The 17,235-nt window shown below is 53.7% G+C and overlaps 1 protein-coding gene across 1 annotated transcript in view; it reads left to right on the plus strand.

The window, feature by feature from the left end:
• The first annotated feature begins 8,553 nt into the window (after nucleotides 1–8,553).
• Nucleotides 8,554–17,235, plus strand: part of LOC116939217 (rabphilin-3A-like) — a 116,082-nt gene continuing 107,400 nt past the window's right edge. Inside the window, exon 1 of the mRNA XM_032947359.2 lies at nucleotides 8,554–9,112. Coding sequence (XP_032803250.2) covers nucleotides 9,097–9,112 — 16 coding nt within the window. The 5' untranslated portion in view covers nucleotides 8,554–9,096. The remainder of the gene's footprint in view (nucleotides 9,113–17,235) is intronic.

A 17,235-nucleotide genomic window follows, 5' to 3' on the forward strand; every position in this document is an offset into this window, starting at 1 on the left:
CCCCCCCACCCCCGTGTCTCTCACTCTCTGTGCCTCTGCGTCTCTTCCTTGTGTCTCAACCCTCCTCCCCTCTCTCTCCTTAGCCTGTCTGTCTGTAGTGTAGCGGTGAGCGCTGCGCTGTGCTACGAACCCGGCGACACGAGTTCGATTGCCGCTCACGGTCAACACCGGTGACGATTATCTGAACCGGTCCTGGGTCTCCCCTAGGTCGACTCAGCCTCAAATGAGCACCTGGCGCGGTGTGTAAACGTCGCCACTGGGGAGACAAAGGCGGTCGGGCGTGGTGCTGACCACCCACCCCTTCGTGTGCCGTGCCGGCTTTCATTGATGCTCGCCAACAGCACTTGCCCCAACCAGTCTATTACGGCTATACGGGGGATCTTTGTCTTTGTATGTCAGCACGTATGGGGGGGTGGGGGGGGGGGTGTGGTTAGGTGGATGTATCTGTGTGTGTGTGTCTGTCGGTGGGTGGCGCAACGTTTAGACCCGAGTTCGAGTCCCGCTCAGGGCCACCGAGCACCGCGCGTGGCCCTCCGTGCCCGGTGGCGGTGTTCGTCTCCCTGCTGCCGCGCGTGGCCCTCCGTACCCGGTGGCGGTGTTCGTCTCCCTGCTGCCGCGCCGCGCGACGCCTTCTGAGCTCGCCCTCGTCATCGTCCTCGAGACTGCGCCGGGTCAATCAGCCAGCGCGATATTCCTCAAACAGAAGCTCCTCTCGACGACTCACACACAGAGAGGCAACAGGCAGGCTGGGATGAAGTACCGACACGGCGGCGTGGCCAGGACAAGGCACATCCCGGCCGCCTTTGTCTCCCCAGTGCTGATGTTTAACCCCCCACCCCACCCCCCGGCTGATACGACCAAGAATAGATTTCAGATACAATTTTCTACGCCGCGAGGTCAGACCACGGAGTAGAGTCAAGGATGTGATGCGTGGGGGGTGGGGGGAGAGAAAGGAGCGGGAGAGGGAATGGATGGCCCGGACGGAAGTCCCCGAGACGGACAAAGAGGAGGGCTCGGCTCTGGATGAGGAGCAGCAGCGAGCAGAGAGGAGGAGGAGCGGTGTAGGAAGGGCAGGAGGTCACCACGGTGGCTATGAGATGTAAACTACCTCGCCTGCTAGACAGGAGGTCGTGGGTTCGACCGCGACCTTGACGCCTGCTGCTGTATATTTGGAGTTTGCGTGTCTCTGTCGTCATCATCACGGTGGCTATGAGATGTTAACTACCTCGCCTGCTAGACAGGAGGTCGTCGGTTCGACCCCGACCCTGACGCCTGCTGCTGTATATTTGGAGTGTGCGTGTCTCTGTCATCATCACGGTGGCTATGAGATGTTAACTACCTCGCCTGCTAGACAGGAGGTCGTGGGTTCGACCGCGACCTTGACGCCTGCTGCTGTATATTTGGAGTTTGCTTGTCTCTGTCATCATCATCACGGTGGCTATGAGATGTTAACTACCTCGCCTGCTAGACAGGAGGTTGTGGGTTCGACCCCGACCCTGACGCCTGCTGCTGTATATTTGGAGTTTGCGTGTTCTCTCTCTTTCCCCGTGGTCGCGTGGATTTTTCTCCGAGTCCTCCGGTTTTTACCTCTACATTTATAAACACGCGTCAGAGTATTTTTTGCTGCTATAAATGTCCACGTGATAAACCACTTCGTTGAGCAATCATTTGTGGACAGGTCGCGTCTGAGAAAATGAGATTTATAACTCAGTGGGCGTTACGTGGCAAATAAAAAAAATCGTTTATACAATACTCTTTGGTTCTTTCGGTAAAGTCACGTAGGTAGACGTCGTGCTGTTCGCAGTAGACATCGCGGCTATCGCGAATATCACCTGAAGACGTGCGCGTGTGTTGCGTTCGAAACGTCGTGACTTATTTTGTTTTATTTCTACCTACGCGACTTTACCGAAAGAACCAAAGAGCATGGATTCCTGCAGTCACGAAAGCTTCAGATCAAGTTTATACTTTAATAGTTTAGGAGGGGAGCAGGATCGAGCGAGCCAATATGTTGAAGGGGATGCTGAGAGGGGAGCGAAGGGACGGAGGAGAGAGACGGAAGGAGCGGGCAGCGGTGAGCTGCACGGAGAAGGAGCGGCGGAGTCTGATTCCACAGGGGGCGGAGAGGGGAGGAATTCAGAGTGGGGTTGGCCACACAGAAGTCACGTGGTTCGCGGGAGGCTTTAAAGCTTCTTAACGCGGGGTGCAACGCAGCCTCCTGGGGGTGCGACACGTGGCCAGATTTGTTTCAGAAGGTAAATTAAATAATTGATTAAAAAAAAAACACATTAAGCACGGGCACGTAAGTACAATTACTTTGGTTCATCAAAGCCCGTGTATTTATTAACGTTATGATGTTGTAACGATTGTGAACCAAAGCGGTGCAAGGCTGCAGTAGAGGTACTGCTTCAGATCAAGAGATGTCCTCTTGACGCTGTTGATTTATGGGGCTGGAGTGCACGGCAATAAAAGGCCTACAGCAACAACAGCAACAACAACAGCAACAACAACCGCAATTCGCCACTACGTGGCGGCAACGTCACCACAGCGCTTGTGCCAGGTTAGGTGCACTTTGAGGCGATCACGCGAAGCGTTGAAGCCTCCCTGCTGGGAGGGCAAGGTCACGGAACAGACCCAGGTGCTATGGGTTGACTGAGATGAATGGCAGATTGCACCACCTGTGTTCCCCACTGTGCCATCTCGCTGAAGTTTATCAGACCCGGTGCGCCGCTCGTTGTTGTGAGCTTCGCTCCTTCGCCCTTCGCTGGTGTTAAAGGGCGACTGCCTGCAATTGCCCAGTAGCGTCCTTCGCTCCTCACACACACACCAAAGACGAAGATCTCCCGCATAGACGACAACAGACTGTAGGGGCAAGTGCTGTTAGCGAGCACCGACGAAAGGCGGTACGGCACACGAGGGGGTAGGTGGCCAACACCACGCCCGGCCGCCTTTGTCTCCCTCGTAGCGATGTTTACACACTGCACCAGGTGCTCATTTGAGGCTCCGCCAACATCGCGGAGGCCCAGGACCTGACTCGTTTCCTCGTCACCGGCGGTGGTGGCCGTGAGCGGGAATCGAACACCATTCGCTGGGTCCGTAGCGCAGCGGAGCGCTAACCGCTGCACGACCGCTCACCGCTCACACGCATACACACCCCACTCACACACAACCCTAACACATACACCCCCACACACCACACACACCACACACACCTCACACACCACAAACGCCTCACACACGCCACACACACCACACACACCTCACACACGCCACACACACCAAACACACACACCACACACACCTCACACACACACACCACACACACCTCACACACACACCACACACACACAGACACCACACACACCTCACACACACACACACACACCACACACCTCACGCCTCACACACACCACAGACCTCACACACACACCTCACACACACACCCACCACACACCTCACACACACCACACAACTCATACACCACACACCTCACACACACACACACACCTCACACACACACCCACCACACACACCTTACAGACACCACACAACTCAAACACCACACACCTCACACACACAAACCACACACACCTCACACACACACCACACACACCTCACACACACCACACACACCACACACCACACACACACACCCCACACACACCTCACACACACACAAAACACACACTTCACACACACTACACACACACCACACACACCACACACACACCCCACACACACCACACACACCACATACACCTCACATACACCACACACACCTCACACACACCACACACACACCACACGCACACCACACACACACCTCACACACACCACACACACACCTCACACACACCACACACACCTCACACACACACCACACACACACCACACACACACACCACACACACACACCACACACACACACCACACACACCCCACACACACACACCACACACACCACACACACACACCACACACACACACACCACACACACACACCACACATACACACCACACACACCACATACACACACCACACACACACCACACACACCACACACACACACCACATACACACCACACACACACCACATACACACTCCACACACACACACACCACACACACACACCACATACACACACCACACACACCACACACACACACACCACACACACGACACACACACCACACACACACCACACACACCACACATACACACACCACACACACACCACACACACACACCACACACACCACACACACCACACACACACCACATGCACACACCACACACACACACCACACACACACCACACACACACCACACACACACACCATATACACACACCACACACACACCACACATACACACCACACACACACACACACCACACACACCACACACACCACATACACACACCACACACACACCACACACACCACACACACACCACACACATACACACCACATACACACACCACACACACACCACACACACCACACACACCACACACACACCACACACACCACACACACACCACACACACACCACACACACCACACACACACCACACATACACACACCACACACACACCACACACACACCACACACACACACACCACACACACCACACACACCACACACAAACCACACACAACCACACATACACACACCACACACACACACCACACACACCACACACACACACACACCACACACACACCACACACACACACACCACAAACACACCACACACACACACCACACACAACACATACACACCACACACACCACACACACACCACACACCACACACACACCACACACCACACACACACCACACACACCACATACACACACCACACACACCACACACACACCACACACACACACCACACACACCACATACACACACCACACACACACACCCCACACACACCACACACACACCACACACACACCACACACACCACACACACACACCACACATACACACACCACACACACACCACACACACACACACCACACACACCACACACACACACCACACACACACCACAAACACCACACACACACCACACACCACACACACCACACACACACACCACACACACCACACACACACACCACATGCACACACCACACACACACACACCACACACACACCACACACACACCACACACACACACCATATACACACACCTCACACACACCACACACACACCTCACACACACCACACACACCTCACACACACACCACACACACACCACACACACACACCACACACACACACCACACACACACACCACACACACCCCACACACACACACCACACACACCACACACACACACCACACACACACACACCACACACACACACCACACATACACACCACACACACACCACATACACACACCACACACACACCACACACACCACACACACACACACCACATACACACCACACACACACCACATACACACTCCACACACACACACACCACACACACACACCACATACACACACCACACACACCACACACACACACACCACACACACGACACACACACCACACACACACCACACACACCACACATACACACACCACACACACACCACACACACACACCACACACACCACACACACCACACACACACCACATGCACACACCACACACACACACCACACACACACCACACACACACCACACACACACACCATATACACACACCACACACACACCACACACACACACCACACACACACACACACCACACACACCACACACACCACATACACACACCACACACACACCACACACACCACACACACACCACACACATACACACCACATACACACACCACACACACACCACACACACCACACACACCACACACACACCACACACACCACACACACACCACACACACACCACACACACCACACACACCACATACACACACCACACACACCACACACACACCACACACACACACCACACACACCACATACACACACCACACACACACACCCCACACACACCACACACCACACACAACCACACATACACACACCACACACACACACCACACACACCACACACACACACACACCACACATACACACACCACACACACACCACACACACACACACCACACACACACACCACACACACACCACAAACACCACACACACACCACACACCACACACACCACACACACACACCACACACACCACACACACACACCACATGCACACACCACACACACATACAGCACACACACACCACACACACACCACACACACACACCATATACACACACCACACACACCACACACACACCACACACACACCACATACACACACCACACACACACCACACACACACACCACACACACACACACACACACCACACACACACCACACACATACACACCACATACACACACCACACACACACCACACACACCACACACACACCACACACACCACACACACCACACACACACCACACATACACACACCACACACACACCACACACACACCACACACACACACCACACACACCACACACACCACACACACACCACACACAACCACACATACACACACCACACACACACACCACACACACCACACACACACACCACACACACACCACACACACACCACACACACACCACACACACACACCACACACACACACCACACACCACACACACCACACACACACACCACACACACCACATACACACACCACACACACCACACACACACCACACACACACACACACACCACATACACACACCACACACACACACCCCACACACACCACACACACACCACACACACACACCACACACACCACACACACACCACACATACACACCACACACACACACCACACACACCACACACACCACACACACACCACACACACACCACACACCACAAACACACCACACACACACACCACACACACCACATACACACACCACGCACACCACATACACACACCACACACACACACACCACACACACCACACACACACCACACACACACACCACACACACCACACACACACACCACACATACACACACCACACACACACCACACACACACCACACACACCACACATACACACACCACACACACACCACACACACCACACACACACACCACACACACACACCACACACACCACACACACACACCACACACACACCACACACACACACACCAAACACACACCACACACACACCACACACACCACATACACACACCACATACACACACCACACACACCACACACACACCACACACACACACCACACACACCACACACACCACACACACACACACCACATACACACACCACACACACACACCACACACACCACATACACACACCACACACACACACCACACACACCACATACACACACCACATACACACACCACATACACACACCACACACACACCACATACACACACACACCACACACACACACCACACACACCACATACACACACCACACACACACCACACACACCACATACACACACCACACACACACCACATACACACACACCACACACACCACACACACATACCACACACACCACACACACCACATACACACACCACACACACCACATACACACACCACATACACACACCACACACACACACACCACACACACACCACACACACCACACACACACCACACACACCACATACACACACCACACACACACCACATACACACACCACACACACACCACATACACACACCACACACACACACCACACACACCACATACACACACCACACACACACCACACACACCACATACACACACCACATACACACCACACACACCACATACACACACCACATACACACACCACACACACCACACACACACACCACACACACCACATACACACACCACACACACACCACACACACCACATACACACACCACATACACACACCACACACACACCACATACACACACACACCACACACACACACACCACACACACCACATACATACCACACACACACCACACACACCACACACACACACTCCGGACTCTCCCTCGCCCCACCCTCTCGCGGGACTCCCCCCGTGCGCATCCTTTGCTGTGGAATCGTGGATGGGCGGATGGGGTCGGTGGAGGGGGGGTGGAGGGGGGGTGGAGGGGGGGTGGAGAGGGGGTGGAGGGGGGTATGGAGGGGGGGCGTGGATGCTGGGGTGGGGGTGGGGGCGGGTGAATGGGCACGGGGCAGTTTCCGGGGGTTGCGGATTTTCCGGGGTGAGGGGGGGAGGGGTGGCTGAGGGGTGTGGGCAGCAGGGATGGGAAGGGGGGGGAGATGGAATGAGGTTGGTGTGGGGTAGGGGTTGGTGGGGGGAAGGCGGGCGTGAGAGAGCGAGATATTGGTGGGGGGTAGTGGTGGGGGGGGGGGGTAGGGAGAGGGCCACACGGAGCGCATTTGGCACAATTTACGCTCCCGAGCCTCACTGCTCAGCCAAGTGCGCGCATCGCACACAGTGTGCGCGCGCGCGCCTTTGCGCGTGCGTGTCTGTGCCCGCGTGTGCGTGCGTGTCTGTGCGCGCGCGCGCGTGTGTTTTATTGCGAGTCCGTCGGTGCGTGCGTGCGCACACGCGCGCGTATAAATATCGGCGCTCTCGCCCCGCCGAACCTCGCGGTGTACCGACTGGTGGCGGGCACTCCCCGACCGCGACTCACACGGCGAACGCGCGTCGCCACCGCTCCCCTGCCGTCTTCACCGCGTCTCCCTGCTGCGTCTCCCTGCGCCTCTCTCACATTTTTATTTTTAATTTCCCCTGCACATCTGCATCTCCCTGTATCGTCTTCCCGCGCCTCCCTCCCCGTGCATCCATTCCCTCATCTCCTCTCTCCGCCCCCCCCCACTCCGCTCCACAACCCCGGATCGCGTGGGAGGAGGAAATCCGTGAACGTCCGGAGACCCCCCCCCCTCCACCCCCTCCAACGACTCGCGACCAAAAACGAGGCGCTGGTGTCACCGAAGAGGCGAACGACATGAGCGACAATCGAGGTGAAAGAGCAGCCGCGCAATTGCAACGTTGGCGAGGGCACGCGATTGTTGACGACGACGAGCGTGATGATGTCGGGGGGCAGACGCCGGTTCTCCCTTATCGGCCTCTCGTTGATTGTGGCGCGCGCAAACATTTGCGCTCGTGCAGCCCGGCACTGTGTGCGCGTGCCTGTGCGCGTGCGTTGTCTCACGCTGCCGGCGTGTCTCCGCTGTCTCGCTGCGTCTCTGTGTCACCCAGGGGCATGGGGGGAGCGGTGGTGTAGCGGTTAGCGCGCTACGCTGCGCTACGATCCCGGCGTACCGAGTTCGATGACCGCTCACGGCTAACACCCAGTAACGATTACCTGGGACGGGCCTAGGCCTCCCCTAGGTCGACTCAGCCTCAAATGAGTACCTAGTGTGGTGTGTAAACATCACCACTGGGGAGACAAAGGCGTCCGGACGTGGTGTTGGCCACCCACCCTTTCGTGTGCCGTGCTAGCTAACAGCACTTGCTCCAACAGTCTTATTAGGCTGTATGGAGGATTTTTTGTCTTTGTCTTTGTGTGTCACCGGGTGCATGTGTCTCACACTGTCTCATTCTGTGTCTGTGTCACAGTTGCTCACGTGGTGCATATGCCTCATTGTGTCTTAATGTCTCTCTGTGTACGTATCTCACATTTTCTCTCTCTCTCTCTCGCCTGTCGAGGTCTGTTTTCTCACGCATTCGCTCACAGCCATTGTGATGTGCCTCACACTTGCTCGCTGCCTCTGTTTAACACAACTTGTGTGTGTATATATATTTATAAAATGTCCAGTATATATATAAAATATATATGTCTGTCGCTGGGTTTCTAGTGATTCACACGCTATGCCTTCCGGCTCTCTGCGTCTCCGCCGATGTTCGTTGCGTGTCCCACACCTCTTGACCGTCATAGCGGATCTCTTTTACTCACTCACTCAGTTTTGCACGCTTCACTCAACACACTCGCCCAACACACACTCCACTCAACACACTCGCCCAACACACACTTCACTCAACATACTCGCCCGACACACACTCCACTCAACACATTCGCCTGACACACACTCCACTCAACACACTCGCCTGACAAACACTCCACTCAACACACTCGCCTGACAAACACTCCACTCAACACACTGGCGTGACTGCAAGGATCCATACTCTTTGGTTCTATTCTATTTTTTACCTACGTGACTTTACCGAATAGAACCAAAGAGTATGGACTTGTAGCGAGCAGTTGTGAAGTGAAGAGTTGTGGGATGTTTCCGGGGTAGAGGGGGGTGGTGAGTTTTGGGGGGAGGAGTGGGGGGGGGGATTGGTGAGGAGGAGGAGGCTGGGGAGCCATGGTCCCTAACCCCCCCCCACCTCACCCCGTGAAGTCGCGGTTACGGCCGCTTTGATGCCGATCGTGGTGCTGAAGTGGACAGCGCCAGGAGCCCGGGGAGGGATGAGGGTGGCGAGGGGGGACCCGGAGTGGGACGCGTTTGGTGCAACGACCGCCGTGCGCGTGCGAATAATCACACGTGCGTGTGTGTGTGTGTGTGTACATGTGTGTGTGTGTACGTGCGCGTGTGTGTGGTCACGCGTGCGTGTGTGTGGTCACGTGTGCGTGTGTGTGGTCACGTGTGCGTGTGTGTGTGTGTACGTGCGCGTGTGATCACGCGTGCGAGTGTGATCATGCGTGCGTGTGTGTGCGCGTGTGTGTGCACACGCACACGTGGCCTCAAGGTGCACATGGCCTGGCACAAGCGTCGTGGTGACGTCACCGCCACTTAGTGGCGAATGGCGGTTGTTGTTGTTGTGTGTGCGCGTGTGCGTGTACGTGCGTGTGTACGTGTGTGTATGTGTTCATGCGTGTGCACGTGCGTGGGTATGTGCGTGCATTTGTGCGTGTGTTTGTGTGAAGAGAGAGTGCGTGTGCGCGTGTACATGTGTATGGAGAGTGGTAGTGGAACGGCTAGCGCGTGGCGCTTACGAACCCGACCACCCGAGTTCGATTCCCGCGCACGGCCAAGACTGGTGACGATTATCGGAACCGGCACTGGGCCTCCCCTAGGTCGACTCATGTGGAGCTGGTGCGATGTGTATACATCCTTACTCGTGAGACAAAGGCGGCCGGGCGTGGTGTTGGCCAACCACCCACCTCGTGCGTCGTTCCGGCCTTCATAGGTGCTCGCTTACAGCACTTGCCTCAACAATTGCTTCATGCTATACGGGGCATCGTTGTATTTGGGTGCGTAATTTAGTATTTATTTGATGGGAGTGTGTGTTCCAACTTAGAATAATATTAAGAAATATATACTATCAAGTCGTCAATTGTCCAAGCTCTGTGATCCTCTATATCAATATATTTTTTAGCGAACGAGTGGCTTGTTATATACACGTGGGAGCAAACTGGCGCACACGGAGAAAGGTCACGTGTGCGTGGAAGGGAGCAACGCTCTATCCCCATACAGAAGGAACAGATGGAGACTTGTCCGCAGTTCGCTGTACCGCCTTCCTGGCGAGCCACGGGTGCTATTCCCGAAGAACACTTGTCGCCCACAGTCTGTCAAGGCTATACGGGAGACCTTTGTCTGTGTGTGTGCGTCCGGTGAAGAGTGAGTGATGGGAGAGTTCATTGCCAGCGACCTCTTGATCCAAAGCGTGGTACTTTTTTATTTTCTTCCAAGAAGTCGGGACAGAGTTAGTGCGGTGCGTTTGTCATTGCTCGGCGTGCGAGCGGGAGGCTGAACGAGTGATGTGCTGATTGAGTGAGTGAGTGTGTTGCGCGCGCGTGTGTGAATATGAGTGTGCTTGTGCGCGTGTGGGGAGCGGTGGGGTAGCGGTTAGCGCGCTGCGCTACGAATCCGGCCACCCGAGTTCGATTCCCGCTGACGGCCAACACCGGTGACGATCATCTGAACCGGTCTTAAGCCTCCCCTAGGTCGACTCAGCCTCAAATGAGTAGCTGGTGAGACCAAGGCGGTCCGGCATGGTCCTGGCCACACCACCCCCTCATGTGCCGCCCTGGCCTTAGTAGGTGCTCGCTAACAGCACTTGCCCTAACAGCCTGTTAAGGATATGCGGGGCATCTTTGTCTTTGTAGGGGAATGTGTGTGTGTCAGTCATCTTAGTCAGTCGACCCGTGGCACTTGGGTCTGCCCCGTGACCTCCTGCCAGCGGGCGTTCGACACTTCACGTGGCCTCAAGGTCCACATAGCCTGGCACAAGCGTCGTGGTGACATCACCGCTACTTAGTGGCGAATGGTGGTTGTTGTTGTGTCACAAATTGGCTGAAGGCATTTCAAAATAATATCGCAATTTAGGAGTAGGACCCTCCGGACAAAAATAATCATTGGACTCCTTGACAAATGAGTACATTGGTATAATTACTGTAAAACATTATTATTTTATCCTGATGGGGGGGGGGAGGGCATAGTCGGTTGGGGTTAGGGGTAGTGCATGGAGATTGTGGACACTATCTGGGTTTTCATTTTTCGCGGGTGGGCGAGGGGGGGGGTGTCTCTGACTCTTCCACTCCCCCTCTCCTTCCTCAGCTTGCCCCGGGTTGTGGGAGCTTGATCGATCTCCTACCCCCCCCCTGACCCCTTCACCTCCCCAGCCCCGCCCCTGCAACCTCCCCCCCCTGTACACCCCGTGTCTAATGGACGTCGCTTGGAGCTGGCGGCTCCGCGCTTCCCCGCGGCGCGCGGTATTCGTGGCCAAGGCGTCAATAACGCAGCGCGCTGCGCTGACGCCACTAACGCAGGCAGCAGCTGCTCCTACTGCTGTCGTGTAACGGAGGGATATTCCATGACCATTACCCGCCTAACGACGACGATGATGGTGGTGATGATGATGATGCCGCTGATGGTGGTAGTGGTGATTACAGGACCATTACTGGCCTATCCACGATGATGATGGTGGTGGTGATGCCGCTGATGGTGATAGTGGTGGTCGTGGTGATGATGAGGATACACGCTGCATGGAGGTGTGTGGGTGTGTGTGTGTGTGGGTGTGTGTGTGTGTGGGGGTGTGTGTGTGTGTGGGGGTGTGTGCCAGTACGTATGGAGGGTGTAGGTGTGGTTAGGTGGATGTATCCGTGTGTGTGTGAGTGTCTTTTGGTGGGCGGTGCACTGGTTAGCGCTGCGCTGCGAACACGGCAACCCGAGTTCAATTCCCGCTCACGGCCACCGACACCAGTGACAAATATCTGAACCCGTCTAAGTCGACTCAGCCTCAAATGAGTACGCACCTTGTGCGGTGTGTAAAACAACAGCACTGGAGAGACAAATGCGGCCGAGCGTGCGTGGTGCTGCTCACCCACCCACCCCGTCGCGTGCCGTGCCGGCCTTCATGAGGTATTGCTCACGAACAACACTTGCCCCAAACGGTTCTTGTCGAGGCTATACGGGCGACCTTTGTCTTTTGTGTGTGTGTGTGAGCAGCGCCCTGTTCAAACCTGATAATTACAGCCGCGCAGCCAACAACACCGTCCATCGCATTACGCGAGACAATTGGCACGGACATGGAAATAAAAATAAGCCACGGATTACACACACACAGAGACACTCTCTCTGAAGGCAGAATGTGCTTCCCCCTCCCCTTCCTCCCTCTAATCCCATCCCCCCCCCCCCCCACATCGAGCCCCGGCCGTTTTCACGAGTCACGTGGCTTTCTTAATTCGTTAATTGCGTGCCACGTGAGCGAGGTGTTGATACATTGCGCGTGCGCTCGCATTCAAGGAAATTCTCGTGAACCTGCGTACGAGTGTGGACGTTGTAATCGTCATCTAATTACCGCAACCATCAATCACCACCCTCGTTATCATCGCCACCATCGTCGTCACCACCATCATCATCATCGTCACGACCACCACTATTCTATTCTTGCGTATCGCAGCAACACCGTTCAGGAGCTAAATGCTAATGTCCACGTTTGCTGCTGGCCAACACACACACAGAAAGAGAGTTCCTGTCGTTTCGCTCTTCCTCCTCCTCTGTTGAAAGAGCGCAGAACACAGTGGGTTTATCCTGTGGTCTATAACTATTGTGGCTTGTCTATGGGTGTCTATGTGTCTCTGTGTGTCTCTATGGGTTTACCGTGTGGTCTATAGTTTGTGTTGCATGGCCACTATTGCACGACTGTGGCTGTGACTTTAACGCACCTCTATGGGTGTCTATGTGTCTCTGTGGGTTTCACCCTTCATCCACAGGTTGAGTTACATACCTACACATCGCACCACGACTGTGGGCCTGTGTCTTGAAATTTTACATTCATAAAGAAGATGCGCGCATCGGCTTTTTGTTGATGTTCTCATGTTTCATCGCCAGTGTATTTGACTAGGAGGAGGAGGAATGTGGGGATAATGTTTGGGTTTCGAATGACGGGGTACATTACGAATTATTCTGGACGTCCGTTTTTTTTTCCTCACCGTGTTCGCCAGAGCTCTTCTAGATCACGAAGATCAGCGAAACCATCACGACCATCGCCATCATCATCATCATCATGTTCATCAACATCATCATCGTCAGCATCATCATCGTCACCACTATCTTCTTACACGCTATTCGTCATTATTGCCTAACCACAGATATTTAAACAAAAACATATTTTTCGACTAAACTATATATTTTATTTTGGTTTAAAGCTTTCGTGACTGCAGGGATTCATATTCTTGGTTCTTTCGGTAATGTCACGTAGAAGGGAAATAGTGCAATAATAAAATATAAAAAATAAAATTCTCACGACGTTTCGACTGCAACACAAGCAATCATCATCAGGTGTGAAAACCACAAGAAGATTTGAAAAAAGTGGCGTTTTTTAAACGTTTTTTTAACGTGGCGTTTTTTTTTAAACCGCCACTTTTTTCAATTTTTTTTGCTGTGGTTTTTTCACACCTGATGATGATTGCTTGTGTTGCAGTTGAACGTCGTGAGAATTTCATTTTTTTATATTTTTATTATTTCATTGTTTCCCTTCTACGTGACTTTACCGAAAGAACCAAGAATATATATTTTATATTTTAACCAGGTAAGGCCCACTGAGCTATGCAGTTTGTTTCCAGAAGCGACCTGCCCACAAATGAAATCTCGACGAAGGTGTAATATCGTGTGGAAATTCATAGCAGCCAAATACTCTAAACGCGTGATGTTGATTCTAAATGTGCAGGGGGAAACCCGGAGGACTCGGATAAAAATCCACGCGATCACGGAGAGAGACACGCAAATTCCAAATATACAGCATTCGTCAAGGTCGGGATCGAACCCACGGCCTCCTGTATACCAGGCGAGGTAGTTAACATCTCCTAGCCACCGTTGCGCCCAAACTATCCTCAGCATCAGCAAAATCATTCAGCATCGTGCAGGAGAACATTTGGAGGTCACAATTTAATAATCTCGAGATTGAATCGGGGATTTGATTGAAGGATAAAGCCACGAATCTAAATTTTATTTCACTGACTCCCCTGCCGAGAGGAGAGAGAGAGACACACACACACATACAGACAAATAAACACACACACACACTGACATGACACACACAGACACAGACAAATAAAGATACACACAGAGACACACACAAGCACACAGACAGCAAGAACCGCCATTCGCCACTAAGTGGCGGTGACGTCACCACGGTGCTTGTGCCAAGCTATGTGCACGTTAAGGCAACATGAAGTGTCGAACGCCCGCTGGCAGGAGGTCACGGGTCAGACTCAGGTGCCATGGGTCGACTGACTGAGATGAGTGGCTGATGCACAACCTGTACCCCCTACTGTGCAAACTTGCTGTGTTTTAGCCACCCGGCGCTCCGCTCGTTGTTGTGAGCGTCGCTCCTCCGCCCTCCGTTGTTGCTGGAGGGCGACTGCCTCCAACTGCCCAGCAGCGTCCTTCACGAGCCTCCTCCACAGAGGCCGATCTTGACACCGCTGGTACCAGTCATCGGCAAGTCCACTCAGCTCCACATCACTCTATCTCTTCTCGAGCCCGTGCCGTGCCCGTTAAGCCCCCTCTATGCAGCCGATGAAAAGATAATGCCGCTCGACTGATTCCGAGTGAGACCTCTGCTGTTAAACCGGAGCCGATCATGAGAACACTGCCCAGGTATGGAAAACTCTGCCTGTATATTTGGAGTTTACGTTTCTCTCTCTCTCTCTCCCTGCGGTCGCGTGGATTTTTCTCCGGGTCCTTTAGAATCAACAACACGCACTTCGAGTATATGTTTGCTATAAATTGGCACGTGATACGCCACTTTCATTGGGCTATCATTAGTGCTAGCCAGGTCGCTTCTGAAAAAAAGCTATAGCGCGTAGTGGGCCTTGCCTGGTAAAATAAAAAAAATATTTGTGCTTGTTTGAAAAAACGGTTACCGGTTCGCCGCATACTGTGCATCGAATTGTACCGAGCCGATCGTTTTGTACGAGACGGGTAGCGGAGCTGCCCCTTCGGGATAATCGCGGTCAGCGCGCCGGACACCGCGACCCAGAGAGTCACGTGTTCGATTGAAAACAATGGGGGGAGGGGTTAGCGAGTGTCGCCATTCGTTCCGACGTCCCCACTCATTCAGCAGTGAAGTAATGCCAACGTTCCTTTCATTCGCACGACTTCGTTCTTACATTCACTCCCACGTAAATTGATTCCTCAAGGCAACCCCACTCATTCACACCAATTCATTCCCACGATCGCGACTCATTCGCTCCGGCCGTGTCTTTGATTTCGCGCGAATTCACCATTGCTAACATTTCCCTTGAATTCATTCCTAAAAAAAGGCACCCCTCGCCCACCTCCACTCGTTCATTCATTGCATCATTATTTTCGCCCGATTCCACTCATTCCAACGCAATTCATTCTACAAATCCGTGCACGTGTACTCGATCATTCCTCTGCTTCCAAACTGGGGCACGCCGAGACACGTGACCCCCCCCCCCCTCCGAACCAGCCCCCACCCCCACGCTGGGAGTAACCAAATAAATGAAGAACGCTACATCAGAATAAATGAGGCTGGTGGTGGGGGAGGTAATGTAAATAATTAAATAATAAGCACCGTTATATTAATAAATAAATGAGCCGCGTGAATAACTGATGCGCGCTTGGCCGCGATGACTGCTTTTAAGGCTTTTAGCGAAAACCCCAAGCTG

This window comes from Petromyzon marinus, chromosome 5 (assembly GCF_048934315.1).
Source record: "Petromyzon marinus isolate PM22_M1 ecotype Great Lakes invasive population chromosome 5, UKy_Petmar_22M1.pri1.0, whole genome shotgun sequence".
In the NCBI taxonomy this organism is placed as follows: Eukaryota; Metazoa; Chordata; class Hyperoartia; order Petromyzontiformes; family Petromyzontidae; genus Petromyzon; species Petromyzon marinus.